The 21,052-nt window shown below is 35.7% G+C and overlaps 1 protein-coding gene across 3 annotated transcripts in view; it reads left to right on the top strand.

Annotated features, from left to right (window-relative positions):
• Window positions 1-4,430: 4,430 nt before the first annotated feature.
• The window catches only part of LOC106096128 (protein N-terminal glutamine amidohydrolase), an 84,284-nt gene continuing 67,662 nt past the window's right edge, over window positions 4,431-21,052 (top strand). Inside the window, exons 1-2 of one of the 3 annotated variants that reach the window (XM_013263712.2) lie at window positions 4,431-4,512; window positions 9,864-10,276. In XM_013263712.2, coding sequence (XP_013119166.1) covers window positions 10,218-10,276 — 59 coding nt within the window. In that variant the 5' untranslated portion in view covers window positions 4,431-4,512; window positions 9,864-10,217. Of the gene's footprint in view, window positions 4,513-8,380; window positions 9,391-9,863; window positions 10,277-21,052 lie in introns of those variants that run through there. The other 2 variants (XM_013263711.2, XM_059370383.1) reach the window with 2 other exon arrangements.

Genomic DNA, 21,052 nt, shown 5'->3' on the forward strand with positions numbered 1-21,052 from the left:
GCCAAATTGAAGAAGGATGTCGACGGGTCTAACATAACTCACTGTCTCAAGTTTCGGCGACATCAGACAATAAATGCGCCTTTTATGGGCCCGAAACCTTAAATTGAGAGATCGCTATATATGGCAGCTATATCCAATACAGGACCGATCTGAGCCAAATTGAAGAAGGGTGTCAAAGGGTTTAACATAACTCACTGCCCCAAATTTCAGCATAATCGGATAATAAATGTGGCTTTTATGTTCCTAAGACCCTAAATAGGCGAGTCGGTCTATCTGGGGGCTATATCCAAATCTGGACCGATCTGGGCCAAATTGAAGAAGGATGTCGAAGGCCTAACACAACTCACTGTCCCAAATTCCTGCATAATCGGATAATAAATGTGGCTTTTATGGGCCAAAGACCCTAAATAGGCGGGTCGGTCTATGTGGGGGATATATCAAGATATAGTCCGATATAGCCCATTTCGAAGTTAACCTGCTTATGGACAAAAAAAAAGAATTTGTGCAAAGTTTCAGCTCAATATCTCTGTTTTTAAAGCCTGTAGCGTGATTTCAACAGACAGACGGACGGACATAGCTAGATCGTCTTAGATTTTTACGCTGATCAAAAATATAGGGTCGGAAATGGATATTTCGATGTTTTGCAAACGGAATGCCAACATGAATATACCCCCATCCTTCGGTGGTGGGTATAAAAACACTTTTTACTTAATGAGCATTTAGGTTAATATATTGCGGCAACTCAAACATAGTGACAAACACAGTATACCTCTCATCATATGGTGGGGGTATATATAGGACAATTGCATAAATATTGGCGAACATGGTAGATATTTTTGTTTACATTTTAACTAGTTTTACTACAACATCTAACTAAGAATATCACATAGGGCAGTCTTTGCGTGGATGACGGGTCTCTTGACGCTTTAGCCGACACTGATAAATTTACAAATGGTATAAATTTCATGGAAATTGATATGACTAGTGCGAAATGTTTTCTTTGATTAAAGCACATCAACATGCGTAAGTAAGCATTTAAATGTGGTTGGGTATATATTTGTCAAACCTGCCAACAACCTAAACTTGGATATGTGTGAAAAATGCAAACATCAATAATATTCACATTTTTAATACCCACCACCGAAGGATGGGGGTATATTCATTTTGTCATTCCGTTTGCAATACATCGAAATATCCATTGCCGACCCTATAAAGTATATATATTCTTGATCGGCGTAAAAATCTAAGACGATCTAGCCAAGTCCGTCCGTCTGTCTGTTGAAATCACGCTACAGTCATTAAAAATAGAGATATTAAGCAGAAACTTTGCACAGAATCTTCTTTTTTGTCCATAAGCAGATAAAGTTCGACGATGGGCTATATCTTTTATTTGGAAAAATAAACATGTTGTAGTCTAAGAAATAGCAATATTGTAAATATAGCAATTATCTCATGTTCTGCTTAGGGAAAAAGGAATTGACGCACAAAGGACGCAAAGGATAAAAAAGTGAAAATTATGCAATTATATAAGTACCATTTCGCACCTAATGTTATTCTATGGCCTGCAATATCCATGACAAGTATGATCCAAATCTATCTATATTCTATTGTAATATAGCTCCCATGTCTTATTTATATCCTCAGACCCCACTTAAAAGTATTCAATGCCTCACAGTTTAAAAAGTGATATGCATGCCATATCTGAAATAAAGTTTTGTGATAAATAAAAACAAGTAATGTTTTCTACTCTGAGAAAAGCATAGGCCATAAATATTTGAAATGTTTTGTTTAGCTTTGATCGACCAACACAAGAGTTAATATGCGATTGCCATCATATAAATTAAAAAAAAAAAAACTAAATTTGTTTGTTTTTAATTTTTTTTTTATTAATAAACAAGTAAACAAAAACAATATTTGATCATTGTAGATACCACTGGTGACGAAGCACTTGGCAACGCACTCTAGTCCATATCTTATCTAAGGCAGTACATATTTATTGCAGATTTAAATACAAGTAATTAAAATAAGTGTATATATTTGGTTACTATGTATACTCATATACAAGCATTTTACTATCGAATACTTTTTAAATTCATATTTCTTCATTTAGTATTATCTATAAAAGTTTAAAGATACGCGATTCTTGCAAAAACACTATAAAACCTTGAGAGATCAATTTTATCAGTTGTGATGATAAGATATCATTCAACGTCTAGGGCTCCTTAAAAGCAAATTTTTGAATACGTATGTGTTCAATGGCATGCAATAAATAGCAGATTTTGCTAGCAACAAATTATGTATTAATATACCAACCATGATTGTAACGAAATATAACGGTGATAACGAATACATTTGCAACTGGCAACAAATGTCGGTTTATGTCTGTACTAACAATTAATTTTCTTTTTTTAATAATGGCAACTATAAATAGTTGCCATATCAAGCTTAAGTTCCCATAATGGGACCTGTATACGATTGGACATACAGCGATTGTTTGCACAACTAATTGTACAAATGTTTATGCAAAAAAAAAAAACTATGGTTAAGCATGCAAGGCGGATTTAAAAAGGTGGTCTCACGCGAATAGCTGTCAACAGCCGGCCAGGTTTGACGATATTAAGATTATAGATTTTTGTTTGCGTTCTCTTTGTTGTTATCTTCTTTCTCGCATATTCTCCGCTCATTCACGCACACGTGTACAAAAACGAAGACCAGCTTGATGGCAAGATAGCGGGTTACACCACATGATTTTTGGTTGTTGTACAAATGAGACCACCTTTAATTGTTTCGCCATGTCAAGTATAGTTGAATTATTTAAAAATTGCCTAACGTGAACAGCTGTTAACAGCCGGCCAGATTTGGCGGTATGAAAATATCCGATTTTTGTTTGCATTCTTCTTTCTGCGTACTTTGTTTGCAAAAAAGTGTGGCAAATTGGCCAAACGAATGCATATTTTTTTGAGACTGTAAGTTGCTATCACACGATATGTATTGTCATTTTTAAAGAAAGCAACTCTGAAAGTTGTAAACGTCGTGTGATACATATGACGAAGTTAATATGAAAAATGGATTCGCGAATAAAAATGCAACTCTTTCGATTAAAATGATCACTTATTTCATCGAATATACTTGAAGACGCATGTCAACAAAAAAATCAATATAGATGAGAAAAAATGCCGATTAGATGGCGCTCTATTCGTGTTTGACGTACATAAGGAAAGTCTTCGGGATACAGAAAGTGGCAGCACATAGGTAAGGCACACATCGTGTGATAGCAGTGATAGCAGGTGAGGTGATGCGAACAGCTTTGTTTTGATTTTGCCACAAATCTAATGGCCAAAATAGAATGAGCGCGATGAGATTTGCGTTTGAGTGTTGCGTTGAAAAATGCCACTCTGTAACAAATCTCACAAAAGCAACGAGCAAAAGTTAAAGAATTTTCAACTTTGACGACTGAAATCGGGCTTTAGACCGTATTGCCATACGTGAAGAAGTATTTTAAGGAGTCAAAGTTAAAAATTGTTTAACTTTTAAGCGTTGCTTTGTGGAATTTGTTTGCAGAGTTGCATTTTTCAATACAGCGCTAAAAAGCAAAGCTTAACGCGCTCATTCTGTTTTGACAATAAATGTCAAAGGTTTGATAATACAGCTGTGATTTTTTCTTAAAATTTTTAAAAGTTGTTCTATTTCACCCGATATTTCACAAAAAATCAACAAAACAGTGTTATAATTATAAAAATGCTAATATTAAACACACTTGAAGCAGATAAGTTGTAAAACAAAGTTTATTTCTAAAACCACTTTGTTGTTTGTGCGTTATAGTTTTAATTATAATACACACCCACACATCCAAAAACTCGCGAGAAAAAGTTGTACTCATCTGTTTACGGTACACTACCTGATAATTATGTCATGTCTAGTACTGAATACGAGTTTACACGAACAACTGTCAAAACGCACTTTAAAAAATGGTGACAAAGATAATGCGACCATATTCCCTGAGTGCTATGAGCAAAATAGTAGCGACATGTCGCTACATCGGGAAAAATTTCGAACAATTTTAATTGTAAATGTAATTAAATACTTACGAAGTTGACCGAAAAAACTCTACTACAATACTGTTGTCTTTGTTGTGTGTTGTTGTTTGACTTTTGTTCGTATTCTGACAAAGAATATATACCATCGGATTTCGCAATGATTAACTAGACATTTTCGATGGGAATAAAGTCAATACTAGGCTATAAGCGAGAAAATCCGCTTATTGGGTATATTAAACCTATAGATGTCAATGCATTTCTTATGGCAACGAACATTTCGTTTGAAGTGCGTATCGGTCTTATGCGCGAAAAAAACATAACTCCCATCTCTGTCTTGGACATCATGCGGTAACAGCTGACTTTTGTTTATCCCGCTTTTTCTTATTGCAAAATATCCAACTGCCATTTTCACACTAAAAAATACTCTTAAATTGTTTGAAGAAATAAGTGTGTTAATAAAATCTGTCGTTAATTGGTGAATTTTATTAATTGTTTGACCTAGCCTACATAGTACCTTCGAGTTTACTTTTTTGAATGGTGATTGTGCATCAACTCGCAACAAACCACCACTATTTTTCAAAATGTCAAGACTAGTTGCAGTAAAATAGCTTATTTTTCTCTTTGGATGATGGGGGTTAGGATAACGAAGTGTTTTTGTAAAAGCAACAAGAAGCTGGAGACATACGAAATTTATTGTTTTGTTTACATTTATGGCCACAGAAAGCAGCAACAACATGAACCATAAGGAGAGCAACAGCAGGGACATAGAACGCATGTTGACATACAACATCTACGAACAGGAATTTCTTCTACGCAGGACCCAAAGGAGAGTAATAAAGGATGACACAGCAGTGTGGGAGAGATTTACAAAGAGACTGGGTAATAGAGTAGAGAGTATTTTTCTCCAACGCACACATGGAAAATCAAACCGCCGAGTATGAGAGCAGACATTCCTTCAAGAAGATGAATAAAGATTCAAATCCGCAGCAGTGAAGTATTTTAAAACTAGCCTATACTATAATGTAAGTGGCAAGATAGACTTTATGTTTACTGCAAAAGAGAATTGGTAAAAATGTTTCATTCATTTAACAAATGGTTTGGGCGCCAATGGTACTTCTTAACAAATGACAATTAATAATAAAGTTATAATTATGCTTGAAATTTTGCAGTAAAAAAATAATACAATATTTCATTCTCTTTAGGAGGATTCGAAAACTGAACATTCACAGTTTGGCTATGATATTGAGATCACCTTGAATCTTACCCAGCATAGATATTACGTACACATAATTACATAACTATTCCAATCTAAACGGTGTTAATTAAGTTTAATTACAAAAATACTGACTGTAGAGCAATTATCAGATGCTGATCGTATAGTTACATTATATTCGTATTTTTGACCCAAAAGATACTTGAACAATGCATTCTGTTCAATTTTGATCGTAAGCTAAGTTGGTTTTAAATATCCAGATTTAGCAGCGTAACTTGCATGAAGTGCTTTAGGACTGACCTCTAGGTCAGACAGCGTTTCAGGTGAGTCGGAATGTCATCCTTGAGAATATGGTTTCGGGAGCAGCGAAAAGCTAGGGATCGATTTTCTTTTAGCTTATCCGCCGCCCATAGCTTCTGAGAAAATTAACTTCCTTCGGTATACTAAATTGTTCTGGTTCAAAAACGTTACGGTATATGCAGCCAACACAATTCCTACTCATCTTGGATTGATGCCAACGTACATGATGAACGTTCTGTTTGTACCTTGGGACTACAAATCCCCTATTCATCTTTCCAGCCAATCCCAATCGACTTACTGCAAGATTGCTCTGGTCGCCCAACACACCACCTTAAGTGACAAAATTGCAAGAATAGACCAGGTTTGTGCCACATTTGCATGTGGAGGTGGCGATCCTCGTTCAGCTCTTATAGATGAGCAAGCTTGTTATGGTCTATAAGACCAATCGCCGCGGTAACATGATAGTCATTGATTATTTTAAGGCGTCAATAACTCGCCTTGTCATATCGAGCACCATAGGAACTCAAGCAAGTATTGAGCTACGATCTGTGTGGTGTCCTTCGTTATCACAAGAAGCTTAGCTAGAAGCTACCGGGCGCGTCCACAGGATCCGGATAGTTGAATGCTTCATACGAAGTACTGTAATTGCTGTCACGGATAATCAGCAGTATCGATTGGAGTTTCTCAGTGAGAGGCCGGGCGGCACCGTCTTTTGCTTATATACTGAGTGTCTATGATGCTCGATATGATAAGGAAAATTATTGATGCCTTTAAATAAACAACGGCTGTCACGTTTCCGCGGTGATCGGTCTTATGGACCGGAAGGAGCTTGCTCATCTATAGGAGCTTGACGATAATGGCCACCTACACAAGCAACTATGGCTAAAACAACAACAATAACAACCTACATTAATTACAAGTTTAATCCCATGGCAGCCGATTGCACGTACCGGATTGGCCCCATGGAGATCTCATCGGCAAGAGTTCAAGCCTCAGTGTACAACACACTGCTACAACAACAAGTATCTGTTCAAAATTTCAAGCGGATATTCATTCCGCCGTCAGCGTGATTTCGACAGACGAATGGACTGTCAAGAAGATCAAGAATATATATACTTTATGGAGTCGCAGATCAATATTTCAAGGCATTGCGAACGTAACCCTTTATGTCCCATACTATGTAGGCATGAAGTGTTAGGGTAGGTACATTTTCACTTTACTTCAGTCCTTGCTAGGCTTGAGTAGCGGAATCTGCCCATTTTGCAGACATCGGAAACAATTACAACTTTTCACCTACAATTCAATTTTTCTACAATTCTGGGTGCGTGAGCAGTAACTCAACTCTGGCCAGGAGTTTTTATTGAGAAATGTGGAGTAGTGCACCTTTGTATGTTTAAAGTTTTAATCTTTTGGGAAAATCTCGCGGTGGTTGGGCAGCTTCCCTATCGGATTGCCACTATGCCAGGTCTACATAATGGTACCACCCAGGATCATAATCTCATGACAGCCATTTATACATACCGGATTGACCCGATGGAGTCCTTTATCGACAAGGGCTGCCGCCTCAGTGTACAACACACTGTTACAACAACACCAACCCAGTATCATTGTTAGAAGTCGGCAGAGACTTTTTGGTAGACGTTTACTGTGACTGCGTCAAGGAGGCGTTTGATAATGATGTGGGTTGCAAGTCTTCCAAGGTCCTGCATTGAGTGGACTTCTACAGGGTTTGTGCCAATGCCTTACTCTGGCGCGGAAGAGATCCAGGATTCGTTAAACTCTCTAATTTTCCTCAAGAAAAGAATGCAACAGGAGAGGAGTGAATGTAAGCCAGATCAGACTTTAAGTTTGGCTCTTGTGAGTTTTGGTTTTGCGTATTAAATAAAGTCAAAACATACGAAACCCAAAAAGACAGTAGATGCCGATAGGCTGTTGTCTTAGCTGTTCATTACCTGATGCGAAACGTATCAGCTTGTCGTTTCAATCTGTTACCAACCAGATGGGTTAAATTTTTTTTAGCTGCCTTATTTTTTCAATGAAGTGAGAACGACAAAAGTAGACCAAAGTATGCCAGTCAATCTTGCCCCTTTAAAGTGAGCTTAACTTGAATAGATATAAAGCAAATCTACACGTCTGTTCCTTCATAGTGTGCTCTTGAGAGATACTTGTTTTGTATAGACCTCCACCATAGCTTCATTTTACAAAACGTCCCCTTTTAATTTAAGGTAACGAAAATAAATTGAAGTCCTTTTTAATTTCATCTCCCTCAAGAGTTAAAAATGCTAACCAAAGCAAAGGATAGTCATAAAAGTCCCTCCTACGGCCGTTGCAATTACAAATCTTTAAGAATATTTAGATTTGAAAGCGACCACCCTTTACGTCATGAAACGCTTTTTACACTTTTTTTGAATTAAAGAAAAAAAAAATACAACTCTGCTTTAAATTTAATACCCCAATGTGAGAGGGCACTCACTCGATAAAAGACGATATTCAAACAAATAGGCCTTTTCCAAACAACAACAAATGTCTGACTGAAATGATGACCTTCTTTTTTTTTGCTTGTATTCGAGGCAGCCGTAATACTCTGCTCTACATGAAGCAATTACATATATCTGAGTAATTAACATAAAATCCTTTTTATATTCGCAGACATGCATTTGAGGAAATTATTCATCCAACCATTTAGCATGGACCCCATCCTAGTGCGTTTTATTTGCTGATGACACACTTAAAGGGAGGATATAAGAAATCTTTAATTATAAACTGATGAAGGTTAAAAAAATGTTTTCTTATAAAACGCATACTTCTTTTATATATTTTTTTAAATTAGAAATTTTATGAAAATGTCAAAGTTACACGGAGAAAAATAACCATGATATCCGACCAACCATCCACAACCGACCTACCAAGCGAGACAGCACACGAGACTCGGGGAGCTCACTCACAGCCACACACACTCGTTTTACTCTCACGCAAATCATTGCCTTACTCAATGTGCTACATACAATTCACAACAATTCCTTAAATTGCGGACAAGCAAAAAGTTCTAGTTGAGTTGATGTAGAACCGGGAACGCGTTCGGAGGTCCTCTCGCAACAATTAGCAAAACGTTGCATTCATAAATCCCCCCTTAGAACACAGTCACACACACGCGCGCACAGGAAAGTGGAAAAAAACAAAAGAAGCCCAACTAAAACTTAACTAACCAGAGTTAACTATAAGTGCTGCTGTCGCTGCTATTCCTGCTCCTGCTGCTGATGATGATGATGTTGATTCTCTACTCTAACACCAACGGCACAGCACCAGTACCAGCATACGCATACGCATACAGAAAAAAGGCATAAAAACATAAAAAATTCACGAAACGAAGAAAACCAAATTGTAAGTGAAAAAGGATATCCAGCAAGCAGCCAGTGAGGCAGCGAAGAAACAACAGAAAAAGCAAAAAGCATCAGCAACACAAAACAAAAATTCCAAAATACCACAAAAATAATAAATAATTTCGAACCGATAAAAATCCTCGACAGCTCAACGTTGTCCTTTCGCTCTCTGTCTCTCTCTCTCTCTCTCTCGCTCGCACGCTCTGTCCATCATCCTTACTCAGCCTACTCCAGAAAAAATAAAAAGGACTTTTGTTCGTGTAGACCAAAACCAAACAAATGGTGCCTTTAAGGTTCGCCTAATAGCAAAAGCAAGCCTCGAAACATATTGCATTTGATAAACGAACGAGACGAACGCGAGATAAATGAAAATTTCCTTCGAGAAATCTCGACTTATTCTTAAGAAGCGCAAAACAACAAGAATCATATAGTCAGTCAGTCATTGGAACGGATAAGTTGTGTGTGTGTGTGTTTTTTTTCTATCTGTCTGTCTGTCTGTTTGTCCCCCACCCTATCAAAATGAACATGAAAAATTAGAACGAGCCAAGCGACGACGACAACAATTCACAATTCGCACACCGAAAAGCTCAAAACTCTTCGTCGAATAGGAATAGCAACAACTATAACAGCAATGTGTCTCTTGTGCTGTCTCTGAAGTTTCCAAATTCGTCAACACACTAAAAACAAGACGAACATTCTTATACACGCGGCCACGTATCAAGAGATAGGACATTCCAACCAACATCTACATCAACGTTGTTAAGTTTGTTGTTGTTATTTCTTCCCTGTCCATTCTCTTCCTTTACTACTGCATCCAGTTAAGGGTCCTAAGACAAGCAGACAGACGTTCGGAACAACCTTAATTAATGTTGTTCAATATCAAATATCATTGCAATTTTCAGGGAATAATTTTTAATAATTTTTGATGCATAGTTTTAGGCGTTTAAAAATTCAGAAATAAAGTAAACCATCATACTGTGCAAATTTTGTGCCCTTGTTGCAATTCATAGAAGAAGAAACAAAAGAAGTAAAAACGTGCCTATTTTATGGGTTATCTACCCACACTTTAATTTACGTTGGTGTATTAATTTTCAAAAAAACAAAAAAATTAAACTCATTCAAAACTGTGCCACTGCGTTCATGTAGCAAAAGAAAAACAAATCCTTTAGCAAAACGTGTATCAGCATAGTACAGGCATAAAGCCTCCAGCAATAAATTTAAACACCAGAATCATCAATACGACTTTGACCGGCCACTGACATCACTTGGTAACATTGGATTGTCAAAATGAACACGGATCTATTATTTCCCAAAATTGCTGATTGTTCATATGTCTCCTGCTATTGGTGAGTACTATCGAAAAGTTTCTCTATATAATGTCGGATGTTTCCAACTGAGTTGGCATATGAATATGAGAATAGTAAGAAAATACTAAGTAGGGATAATTGTTTCCCCTCCTGAACAGAAGTTGAAGTTTCACTAAAACTCTGAGTCATGCTGTAGGATATGCCTATGGCAAGAAATGTAAAGTTTGTAGTCATCATTTCATCACCATCATCTTTTACCCATGGGTCAGTAGTAATAATATTAACAAAACTCATCGCTTTTTATTCTTTACTATGAACAAAGGACAATTTTAAAATTATGATCATCGTGACTTTTAAGTTTTCCAATAAGAAAGGCGGTCTTATGGCATTTCATTAGAGCAGTTTAATCTCCTTGACATTATTATAGGGGCGTTCTAGTTATTTTGTTTTTATTTTCCTCAGAGAGCTTTTTAAAGAAATTTTTACTGAAATCTTTAAACCTTTTCATTTCGGCCATTTGTCTGTCATCATCCTATATCCCTAATGTTGTCGTCTACGATTGATTCACATTCACATTCACCCTGCCTTGAGATTGTGTCGTTGTTCGCAGCAGCAGCCCCACGAGTCTTTTTGTGATAAATGCTGGTAGGGTCAAGATATTAACAAATATGGACATAAATGAATCATTTCTGTGGCACATGTTGGCTTGTTACCAAAAAAAAGTGGAAAATGGAAACATAAGGCATCGCTGTTGATGAATTATGAAACAATATAAATGTTTAGTTGGAGGGTTGGTATAGGAAAGGGTCTATTTGTTAATATGAACGAATTATATTAAATATGGTATTTTCCTTTCTTGCCCGCAGGAAAAAGGACGAAATTTTTATATTACTGTCAGTTGCTTCAATACGAATTTGCTGTAGGGTTGTAACCATAGATTATGTTGTGGGGATTTTACCCTACGGCATGCCTCGATGGACCAGCAAACGGCTTGTGCATTCTAACCTCCGTTCGGACTCGGCTTTAAAAAGGAGACCACTTATCCTGAGCTTAAACTAGAATCGGACTGCACTCATTGATATGTGAGAAGTTAACCCCTGTTCCTAAGTGTTCATGTTCATGGGCATAATTTGTAATTTGCAACCTAGTTACTGTAGCTTCATGAACACTATCTTACTGTTTTTTGTGGTTTTCAAACTAACATCATTTCGTATAATTTTTGTACGACTTTTCGGAAAAACAATGACCTTGAAACTTTAAACCTATCTGTTTCCGGCGTTAAACTTGAAATTCACTACATATCTTCTTCAAGGTAAAGCCAAAATCTGCATTGAAAGGAAATACCTCAAAAAAAAAAAAAAAAAAAAAAAAAAAAAATATATATATATATATATATATATATATATATATATATATTTTTTTTTTTTTTTTTTTTTTTTTTATTTTTTACTTATACGTTATAAAACTTACAATTAGTTTTTATAAACGCCTCAGCGCCATTAGGCATAATAGAGGCTAGTTGGCAAAATAACAAAATTCAATTATTTTAATACAATGTTTGATCAGTAATAAATTAAACGATGTTAAAGGTTAATGATCTTATTAGAAGAAAATTAATTTAATTTACAAAAGTGTTTCAGTTTGTGTTTTAAGGTAATTCCTTAGCAATCTTTTAAAAATTGAAATTGGGTTAGACTTTATATCGCTCGGTATATCATTAAACTCATGACTGCCAGAATATTCTACTCTCTGTTTTGTGGTCTCTGTGCGGCACAATGCTACTCTCAGCTGTTGATTGTTGCGGGTGTTGAATGAAACTTGGTTTAGATTAAATTCAATTGTGTGGTGCCCTATGTGGTGAATGCATTTATATACGTACAGAAGAAGCTGCAACTTATAAATTCCATGAATTGGCAAAATAGTTGGAAAAACATTGTCGTATAATGAAACGGTGGGATAAAGTAATGGTAAGTTTGCAACAGTTTTCAGAGCTTTGTTTTGAAGCCTTTGCAATGATTTTAACTCGCCTGTGTTCCTGTATGCATAGACCACAGCCAAATAGTTAAGATGGCTCTGTATTAATGTTTGATAAATTAGATATTTGGTTCTTTCGTCGAACTTGTATTTGAACTTATACAACAATCCAAGTGCTGGAGATATTTTCAACTTTAGCTGATTTATGTGATGATTCCAGTTAAGGTTTGACTGCATATATATGCCCAAATATTTGACAACATTCACTTCGTTTATAGTTTCTCCATCCACAGTGATGCTAAAGTCCATATTATGGCCAGGGTATGGTTTAAATCTGATTAATTTAGTTTTCTTTCTATTTATAAACAATTTGTTCAGTCGCATATACTCAAAAATTAATGCAGAATCTCGTTCCATATAAGTTTTAACCACGGTCGTGGACTTGTACGGATAAAAAAGACATATGTCATCCGCATACATAAATAGCCGTCCTTTTAGCTCCAAATTGCATAGGTCATTAACATAGATTAAAAACAGCAACGGGCCTAGTACACTGCCTTGCGGTACACCATGTTCAATAGAAGCCAGTTGGCTTTTACTGTCCCCCATTTGCACAAATTGTTTTCGATTCACCAGATAAGATTTGAAAAGCCGTAGTACACTACCGCGAATGCCATAAAATTCCAGCTTCTTTAATAAAATGTTGTGATCAATCATATCAAAAGCTTTAGATAAATCAAAGAAGATGCCTACTACGCCATTGTGACCTTTATCCAACATTTTGCATATATAGTTTTGTACATTAATAACAGCTTCGTCAGTTCCACATCCTCTGCGAAAACCATATTGACAATCAGTAAGTATTCGGTTCGTTTCTAAGAATGCAGCCATTTGCCGATGAATAATTCGTTCATATATAATATTTATAGATGGCAACACAGAAATAGGTCTTAAATTTTCAATAACTGTTGAATTTCTACCCTTAGGAATGGGTATTACCTTATGTATCTTAAGGCTTTGTGGGTAAGTTGATGTCGCTATCATGCTGTTAAAAATGTTCAGCAAATAATGATTGACATTGCTACTGCAAACTTTGAGTACGTTGTGCGGCAAATTATCATGACCACAACTTTTATTTAATTTAAGCGCTGAGATTTCACTTTCTATTTCACTTTGTGTGGTAAAATGTAAATCAAGATGGTTTTGGTTGTAACATAGGGTTCCCAATGAATTGCAACTGTCTCCTGGGTACATCGGTATCATATTTTTTAGATTTATAACAGACTTAAGAAAGAAAGTGTTACATAACTCGGCCTTCTTCCTATCATTCGTTATGATATTACCATCATCATCTTTAAAAGATAGCTGTGTTTTAATATTCCTTCCCAGAGTTTCATTTAAAAAGCGCCATGTTTTCTTTGGATTATTTTTGATGTCAGCCAGATTATTTATATAGTAATTATTCATTGAATTTCTTGACGAATTTCTAATAACTTTACTGATTCTTTTCAATTGGCTATTTATACTGTCATTATTGCGACATTTCCTTCTTAATTTCAATAATCGATTCTTATAGTCAATCAATTTCAAGAGATTCCCATTTATCCATGGTGCAATGGCATTTCTTTGGTTTACATTTAGGGGTTTTAGGGGTTATATATATATATATATATATATATATATATATATATATATATATATCTACCTAGAAGTCCTATTTGCCGAATTTTATGAAGATCGGCCTATTCGTTGATTTAAACGATACTTTCAAGGTCAACTGTGCGGCTTGCCGCAGTGTAACACCTCTTTTGGGGAGAAGTTTTTACATGGTTTTCATACCATTTTTTGAAGCGGCATAGTTGCTCACAAACTTCGCCAGGAGGGGATAACCAACACTTACAATTTTTTCTGAATTCCTCGTCAGGATTCGAAGCCAGGGGTTCAGCGTCATTGGCGGTCTTGCTAACCTCTGCCCTACGTTGACCCCTTCACACAATCCCTTATCTTTTTCCGTTCAATGCCCCTTCTCGTCGCCTACCCTACATGCCATACACACGCTGTCAATTCCCCCCGCAATATATAAGCATGATTGTAGTTCTAATCCAGGTAATGCATCGTAAATCGACAAATACGAAGCCAATCTTGGCCAAAATTTAAAAAATTATAAATCCAATATCCCCGAAACCAGTAGAGATATTGTAGACCTTAAGCGGGCTTGTAGGGATTTTTGAGCACTATCAAGAATTTTGGAAATCGGAAGACTTGGCAGCCCGAACAATTTTTAGGGCACTGCCAAGAGGCGCCAGGACCACCTAGGAGCATGAAATTTTTCATATAACACCTCAGCGCAAACCATTCAAAGAGTTATGTCTATTCGGCACTTTTGCGGTAGGCGACGTTGCTTAGGGGTTTACAATAAACAAAGACAGCTACATTCAAAAATGGCTAACGTTTCATATGCTGAAGCGAAACGTTACATAATTATAATAGCTTCGTAATAAAAGTACTTCGTTTCTCGTAAAAATTTCGCTAACGTGTTAATTTTTTTGCGTATATTAACGATTATTTACCGCCAGTGGGTATTAGTGCCGTAAGTTATAAATAAAAAAATATCATTCCCCTGTTATCGGTGTATATCCGCTTAGCACTAGGAGTCTTTTATTCCCATCATAAGTTATGGCATCTCTCCTAGGTTTTAGCAGAACAGATTTATAGATTAATGATTTGTACGGTGAATGAAGATGGCCCTATCTGAATTATGACTGATTGCAGGAGATCACTAGACATCTCTTTCGACAGATCTATAATCCTAACCGACCTACACTAACAAGAAACAATAGTGCACAAATATGAGAGATGAGAAAAAAATGTGTGTAAAATTTTTTATTGTAGCCTTATTTTCATGTGGAGGTGGCGATCCTCTTCAAGCTCCTGTAGGTGAGCAAGCTGGTTCCGGTTCAATACCGCTGATTGTCCGCGACTGCTGTTACAGCTACTCCGTACGAAGCACCTGGTAGCTCACAGCTAAGCTTCTCGTGACAGCAATGAACACCACACAGATCGGACCTCAATGTTGCAGCCTGTGTGATGCTTATAGCTATGCGGTGCCGGGATAGCCACATGTCTGTATGTGGAGGTGGCGATCCTCGTCTAGCTCCTATAGGTGAGCAAGCCTAAGCATCGGCCGGGCCGAATCTTATATATCCGCCCTAATGGATCGTATTTGACAATTTTTTGAATAACATTTTCCAAATAAGAAAGATAAGTGTTTATAGGAACTATATCAAATTATGGACCGAAATTGTCATGACTGGAACAGTTTTGCCCTGTTCCTTAATGGAATCTTTATGGGCGTCAAGTCATGACAAAATACTACGTTCAAAATTTCCCCCAACTCCTAATCAATTACGCCCTCTAGAAGCTCAACAAGACCAACCGGTAGAACGTGTTATATGAAAGCTTTGTATGTACAGGGTAGCTAATACGAAATGTTACCCAGTTAAGTCTGTCATTGCAAGTTCTGTCATACTTGAAATAACAGCTAAATGATATTTATTTTGTTGTCAGCTCATTATATTGGGTCTGTTTTATTTAGAGATCTGGTGAACTCGCTAAATGCTTTGTATTTAAGCATTGACCAACGCTAACACTCATCAGAAACAATATATCAACAAAACAAAAAATATGTGATTTTAATTGTAAATAAATGTTTCTTGAAGTTCATAATTTTGATTTTAAATTAAAATTCTAAGGAATTTTTACATTCTAGATGATTTAATCATTCAACAATTATGATGCCTTCTTTTTCTTTTAGTCATTGTTAGTTAGATTGAATGATGACACGAAATGTTTTCTACTTTACACGATTATCAACAATATCATTTGTAAGCTGCAAAAAGTAGACTGGCATACATAGTAAGCCGCTTAGTAAGTATGGTTCTCCATACAAAAAAAGCGAGAGAATCCGCTATTAGGTTAATAAAACTAACCTATTGTTTACAAGCGACCAAAGGCATTTGCTTCTGAGTTTATCTAAAAAGAAAGTCATTCGTGATGGAGCGTAACAGTGTGATTGCGATTCCAATAATGATAGGGGTTTCCAAAAATGATTGCGATTTATAGAGGTTTCCAATAAGAGGCGTTATTTTGATATTCGAAGATATTCGGCCGGGCGAATCTTGGGAACCTCCCAATATAAATTCTACTTAAAATGTACACAAATAAACTGAGTGGAAGGGGATATGTGTACTTGGCGTATCAGATTTCTGCTAAATCGGGAAAATTGAAGCATTTAAGGGCCGTTGAAGACTAATCGGAAGATCGGCTTATAAAGAAACTATATCAGGTTATTGACCAATTTGGACAATACTTACCATGAATGTTAAAAGTCATACGGGTTGCCTTTTATATTTCGGGATCGGACAACCCCTTTGTTGCAATCTGTCAATTGACAATTTTGAGGTTATACGTACTCAGAACGTTTTGACATACGAGCGCTATTTGTGTTGTTTACAGTAACATAAAATCTTCATCTCGCCCAAAGAATGAAATTAAATCATGAACATTTTCCTGCGATTATTTTTGACAACTTTCGATGTGGATTAACTCAACAACGGTGCATTGATGAACTTAATTTAATTTTTTGCGATGAAGCTCCATCAAGGACCAGTGTTTATCGATGGTATGGTGAATTCAAACGAGGTCGTTGTTCACTCCAAGGCGAATTTCGTGAAGGTCTTCCAAAATCATTGATGTTGTGCGCCAACTGATATTGCAAGATCGTCATGTGGCCTATCGTGAGATTGAGACAACCATAGGCATTAGTGGGGCCAGCATACATTCAAAATTGCATGAACGTTTGAACGTCAAACAAATTTCTTCTAACGATGGAGAATGTAAAATTTTTTTTAAAAATTATTAATATATGGTGTGAATTTGAAGAGTGCAAAACAAAAAAATCCCCGATATGAAAATATAAATGGAAGAATACATACGAATATGGAGAACATTGTAAACATAATATGAGGTTTATAAAGGGTGATTTTTTTGAGGTTAGGATTTTCATGCATTAGTATTTGACAGATCACGTGGGATTTCAGACATGGTGTCAAAGAGAAAGATGCTCAGTATGCTTTGACATTTCATCATGAATAGACTTACTAACGAGCAACGCTTGCAAATCATTGAATTTTATTACCAAAATCAGTGTTCGGTTCGAAATGTGTTCATTCACCGTAACGTTGCGTCCAACAGCATCTTTGAAAAAATACGGTCCAATGATTCCACCAGCGTACAAACCACACCAAACAGTGCATTTTTCGGGATGCATGGGCAGTTCTTGAACGGCTTCTGGTTGCTCTTCACTCCAAATGCGGCAATTTTGCTTATTTACGTAGCCATTCAACCAGAAATGAGCCTCATCGCTGAACAAAATTTGTCAAAATTTGAACACATTTCGAACCGAACACTGATTTTGGTAATAAAATTCAATGATTTGCAAGCGTTGCTCGTTAGTAAGTCTATTCATGATGAAATGTCAAAGCATACTGAGCATCTTTCTCTTTGACACCATGTCTGAAATCCCACGTGATCTGTCAAATACTAATGCATGAAAATCCTAACCTCAAAAAAATCACCCTTTATGTATGTAATATCGTGTTGGAATATTAATTATCCATATAAAAATTAGGCTTATATAAAAAGACAGATACACAAAACTACCTCTTCATTTGGATCAATACTTCAAGATATTAAACATGAAATGCTAATGTTGGTATCCATTACGATTTATTTCAATATAAAAACATTTTTGTCATTATTTACTTTACACAGACGGCGCCGATAATTGTGTCCCTTTGCTAATATGCCAACTTCCTGGTAAACTTTGGTTGAAACCATATACAGTGACTCAAAAAATTATTCGTACACCCACAGCTTTCAAATTCAAACATGTTCGAAAAATGCAATAGATAACATAAAGAAACAATTTCAAATTTTTCTGGTAAGAGTAAAGTGTACCTTATATTATAAAGCAAAAAAACAAAAAAAAAAAAAATTATACATTTCTCAATTTTTATGAATAAAAAGTAACAAAAAACAATAAAGACCAAATATAATGGAAAAAATTATTCGAACATCAACATATTTTAAATATGTATGAAGACAAAAATCAATAAAAGTAAAGTTTAATATTTTTTTGGGCCTCCTTTAGCTTTGATAACGGCCTCTAAACGACGGTGCATACTTTTCACAAGGGTGGATGTGTCATTTGCAGAAATCTAGTCCCACTCAGTCCTAAAGGCGGTTCTAAGGGATTCCTTTGATGAAATGTTATGTTTTCGAATTCTTCTTTCTATTAGCTCCATGATATGCTCAATGGGGTTAAGGTCCGGGGATTGAGTAGGCGTTTTTAACTGCTTACAGTTATATAACAACCATTCACGCACAAGATATGACGTGTGCTTGGGATCGTTGCATTGTTGAAACAAAAAGTTTGACAAGTCTAATTCAAGTTTTCTCACACCGGTATGCAAATTATTTTTGAGAATGTTCAAATACATTTGCTTGTCAATTTTGTCAATCATAAATGTCATCAAGCCTACTCTAGATGCAGCTATACATCCCCAAACCATTTCATTTCCCCACCATGCTTTACAGTTGGAATAAGGTTATTTTCTTGCATAGTAGTACTGACATTTCTCCATACTTTAGTAGGTCCATCATGTCCAAATAAATTGAATTTTAATTCGTCGCTATATTATACCTTCCCGAAAAGAAACGGGTTTATTAATGTACCTTGGAGACCAAAGGTTAAAAAAAAATATCAAAAAAAATTTTTGAGAGCGGATAGAGATAGCGCTTTGAGATTTGGAATGATTAGAACATTAGTATCACAGAGTTCAAATCCAAAATTTAAAGGTTCTGGGTGGTCTGGACTCCTCTTTTCAGATCCCTTAATTAAGCGGCGATAAATTGTTTAGGCTGCCAAATCTTCATTTATGGTCCGATTTCCTATTTTTCCTTTTTTTTGTGGATTATGCTCAAAAATTCGAATCGAATAAAAAACTCCACTTGAGGTCTACAGTATTTTTTCTGCTTTCGAGGATATTCGACGTTAAATTTTTTTGAGGAATTTTACATTACGCTCCTCGCGATGAAATAACGTTTTGGGTCTTCCAGCGTTCTTATGATTGGAGACCAATTGTCCACTGTGTATCATATGATCCCAAAGAGCAAAGTTGCAAAAAATAGCAAAAATTGTGTCCTTTGTTAGCTTTCAAATTATTCGTAAAGGGTGTACGAATAATTTTTTGGGTCGCTGTACTTCGTTTAACAAGGGCAGCAATAAAACAAAAGGCAATCACATTTGAAACGCTTGCCTTTGATTTTATCGTCAACTAAGTAGTGCTCACGCAAAAAAAAATTTATAAACTAAAATTAACCAATGAGATCTATATTGTTGTACACTCTCCACTTAAATACTAATTAGTTTTTTGTTTTTAATAAAAAGAACAAAAAATTTTAAATATTTCTCATTCTGTATCCGCAATTCATCGAATGAAGTGAAAAATGGCTTATAGTTGGGAAAAATATCAATTGTTTATTTTGTTCAGGTCAATCACCCACCCAGCCCACATTTATTCAAAATCGAAAATTGCCAAAATTCTTGTTACTGTGAAATTGGTAAAGATACCTCAATTTTTTTTTTTTGAAAATTGTGGTAGCTATTGTGTGCAGGAACAGCCACATCAGCGGTGACATTTGGTCATAAAGTCAGAGCTGAATTTTACACTGATTGCTAACGCAGTGCAAATATCTTTTGTTAGTTGTATTAATGGTTTCGAACGCTGGACAACAGCACCGGCTCTTGCTGCTGACCCGCATTAACGACAAAAAATACCTAAGACTAGAGCTGCCTTAGAAAAATTCTAGCTCCAGTGAGGAAAGAGGTATCGTAATGAAAATTGGGTTGGAGTAAAGTAGACTACTGAAAGATAACAACAATTTTTCCCGTCATGTTTTGGGGGAAAATTGGCTTGTCAAAAGTCGGAAATTTTTTATATTCCGAAAATCAAACGAAAAAATTTCTCAAAATTCTTAGGAGTGAGATTCCTGGAACCCGTTTTAATGTATTGTTAAATTCAATGGTTTCCATAAAAAAGTAAATTTATGGCAATAATCCTACTTCTTTTGACAGCAGGTTCTATTGAATGCCAAAATCATTAAATCCAGCTTCGGTAAATGGTCATAAAATATTAAGAAAATAATTTTTTTGTTGTAGGGTCTTAGGAAATAAAAAAAGAACATTTTGAAAGTTTAACTGTCTAAATGTACGAATTAAAAAAAAAAAAAACTAGTCGGCCGATAAATATTGTCAAGGTGTTACTGTATTGCAATTTTGAGATCTCTAGCTCAATCCTTAAATAAAGTACCATTTTGTGCGTTTTAGCACTTAGATGTACCTGTATCCCTAATTTCACAGATATAGCTCAGTTTGTAAATAAAGTACCACTTTATCTATAAAGCAATTACTTAATAGTACCAATTACAGCACTTAAGTACTTTTTATTCCAATCCTGGTACGATTTCAACATTTCATATACAGTACAACTTACTGTATATTTGTCAAGACTTCGATCATTTTTAATATATTTTTAATTTTACCCCTCTCCGTTCACTGTAAAAGTAAATAAGCTATTTCGTACTTTCTGGTACCAAAATATATGATTTGTTAAAAAATCACTTAGTCAACCAAGATATATGTCTTAGTAGAATTATCATGTTAAGCTTCAGAGCTCTATTTCAATCCATAAAGAAAGTATGAAATGGTACATAATACAG

Source organism: Stomoxys calcitrans, chromosome 5, assembly GCF_963082655.1.
Source record: "Stomoxys calcitrans chromosome 5, idStoCalc2.1, whole genome shotgun sequence".
Classification (NCBI taxonomy): Eukaryota; Metazoa; Arthropoda; class Insecta; order Diptera; family Muscidae; genus Stomoxys; species Stomoxys calcitrans.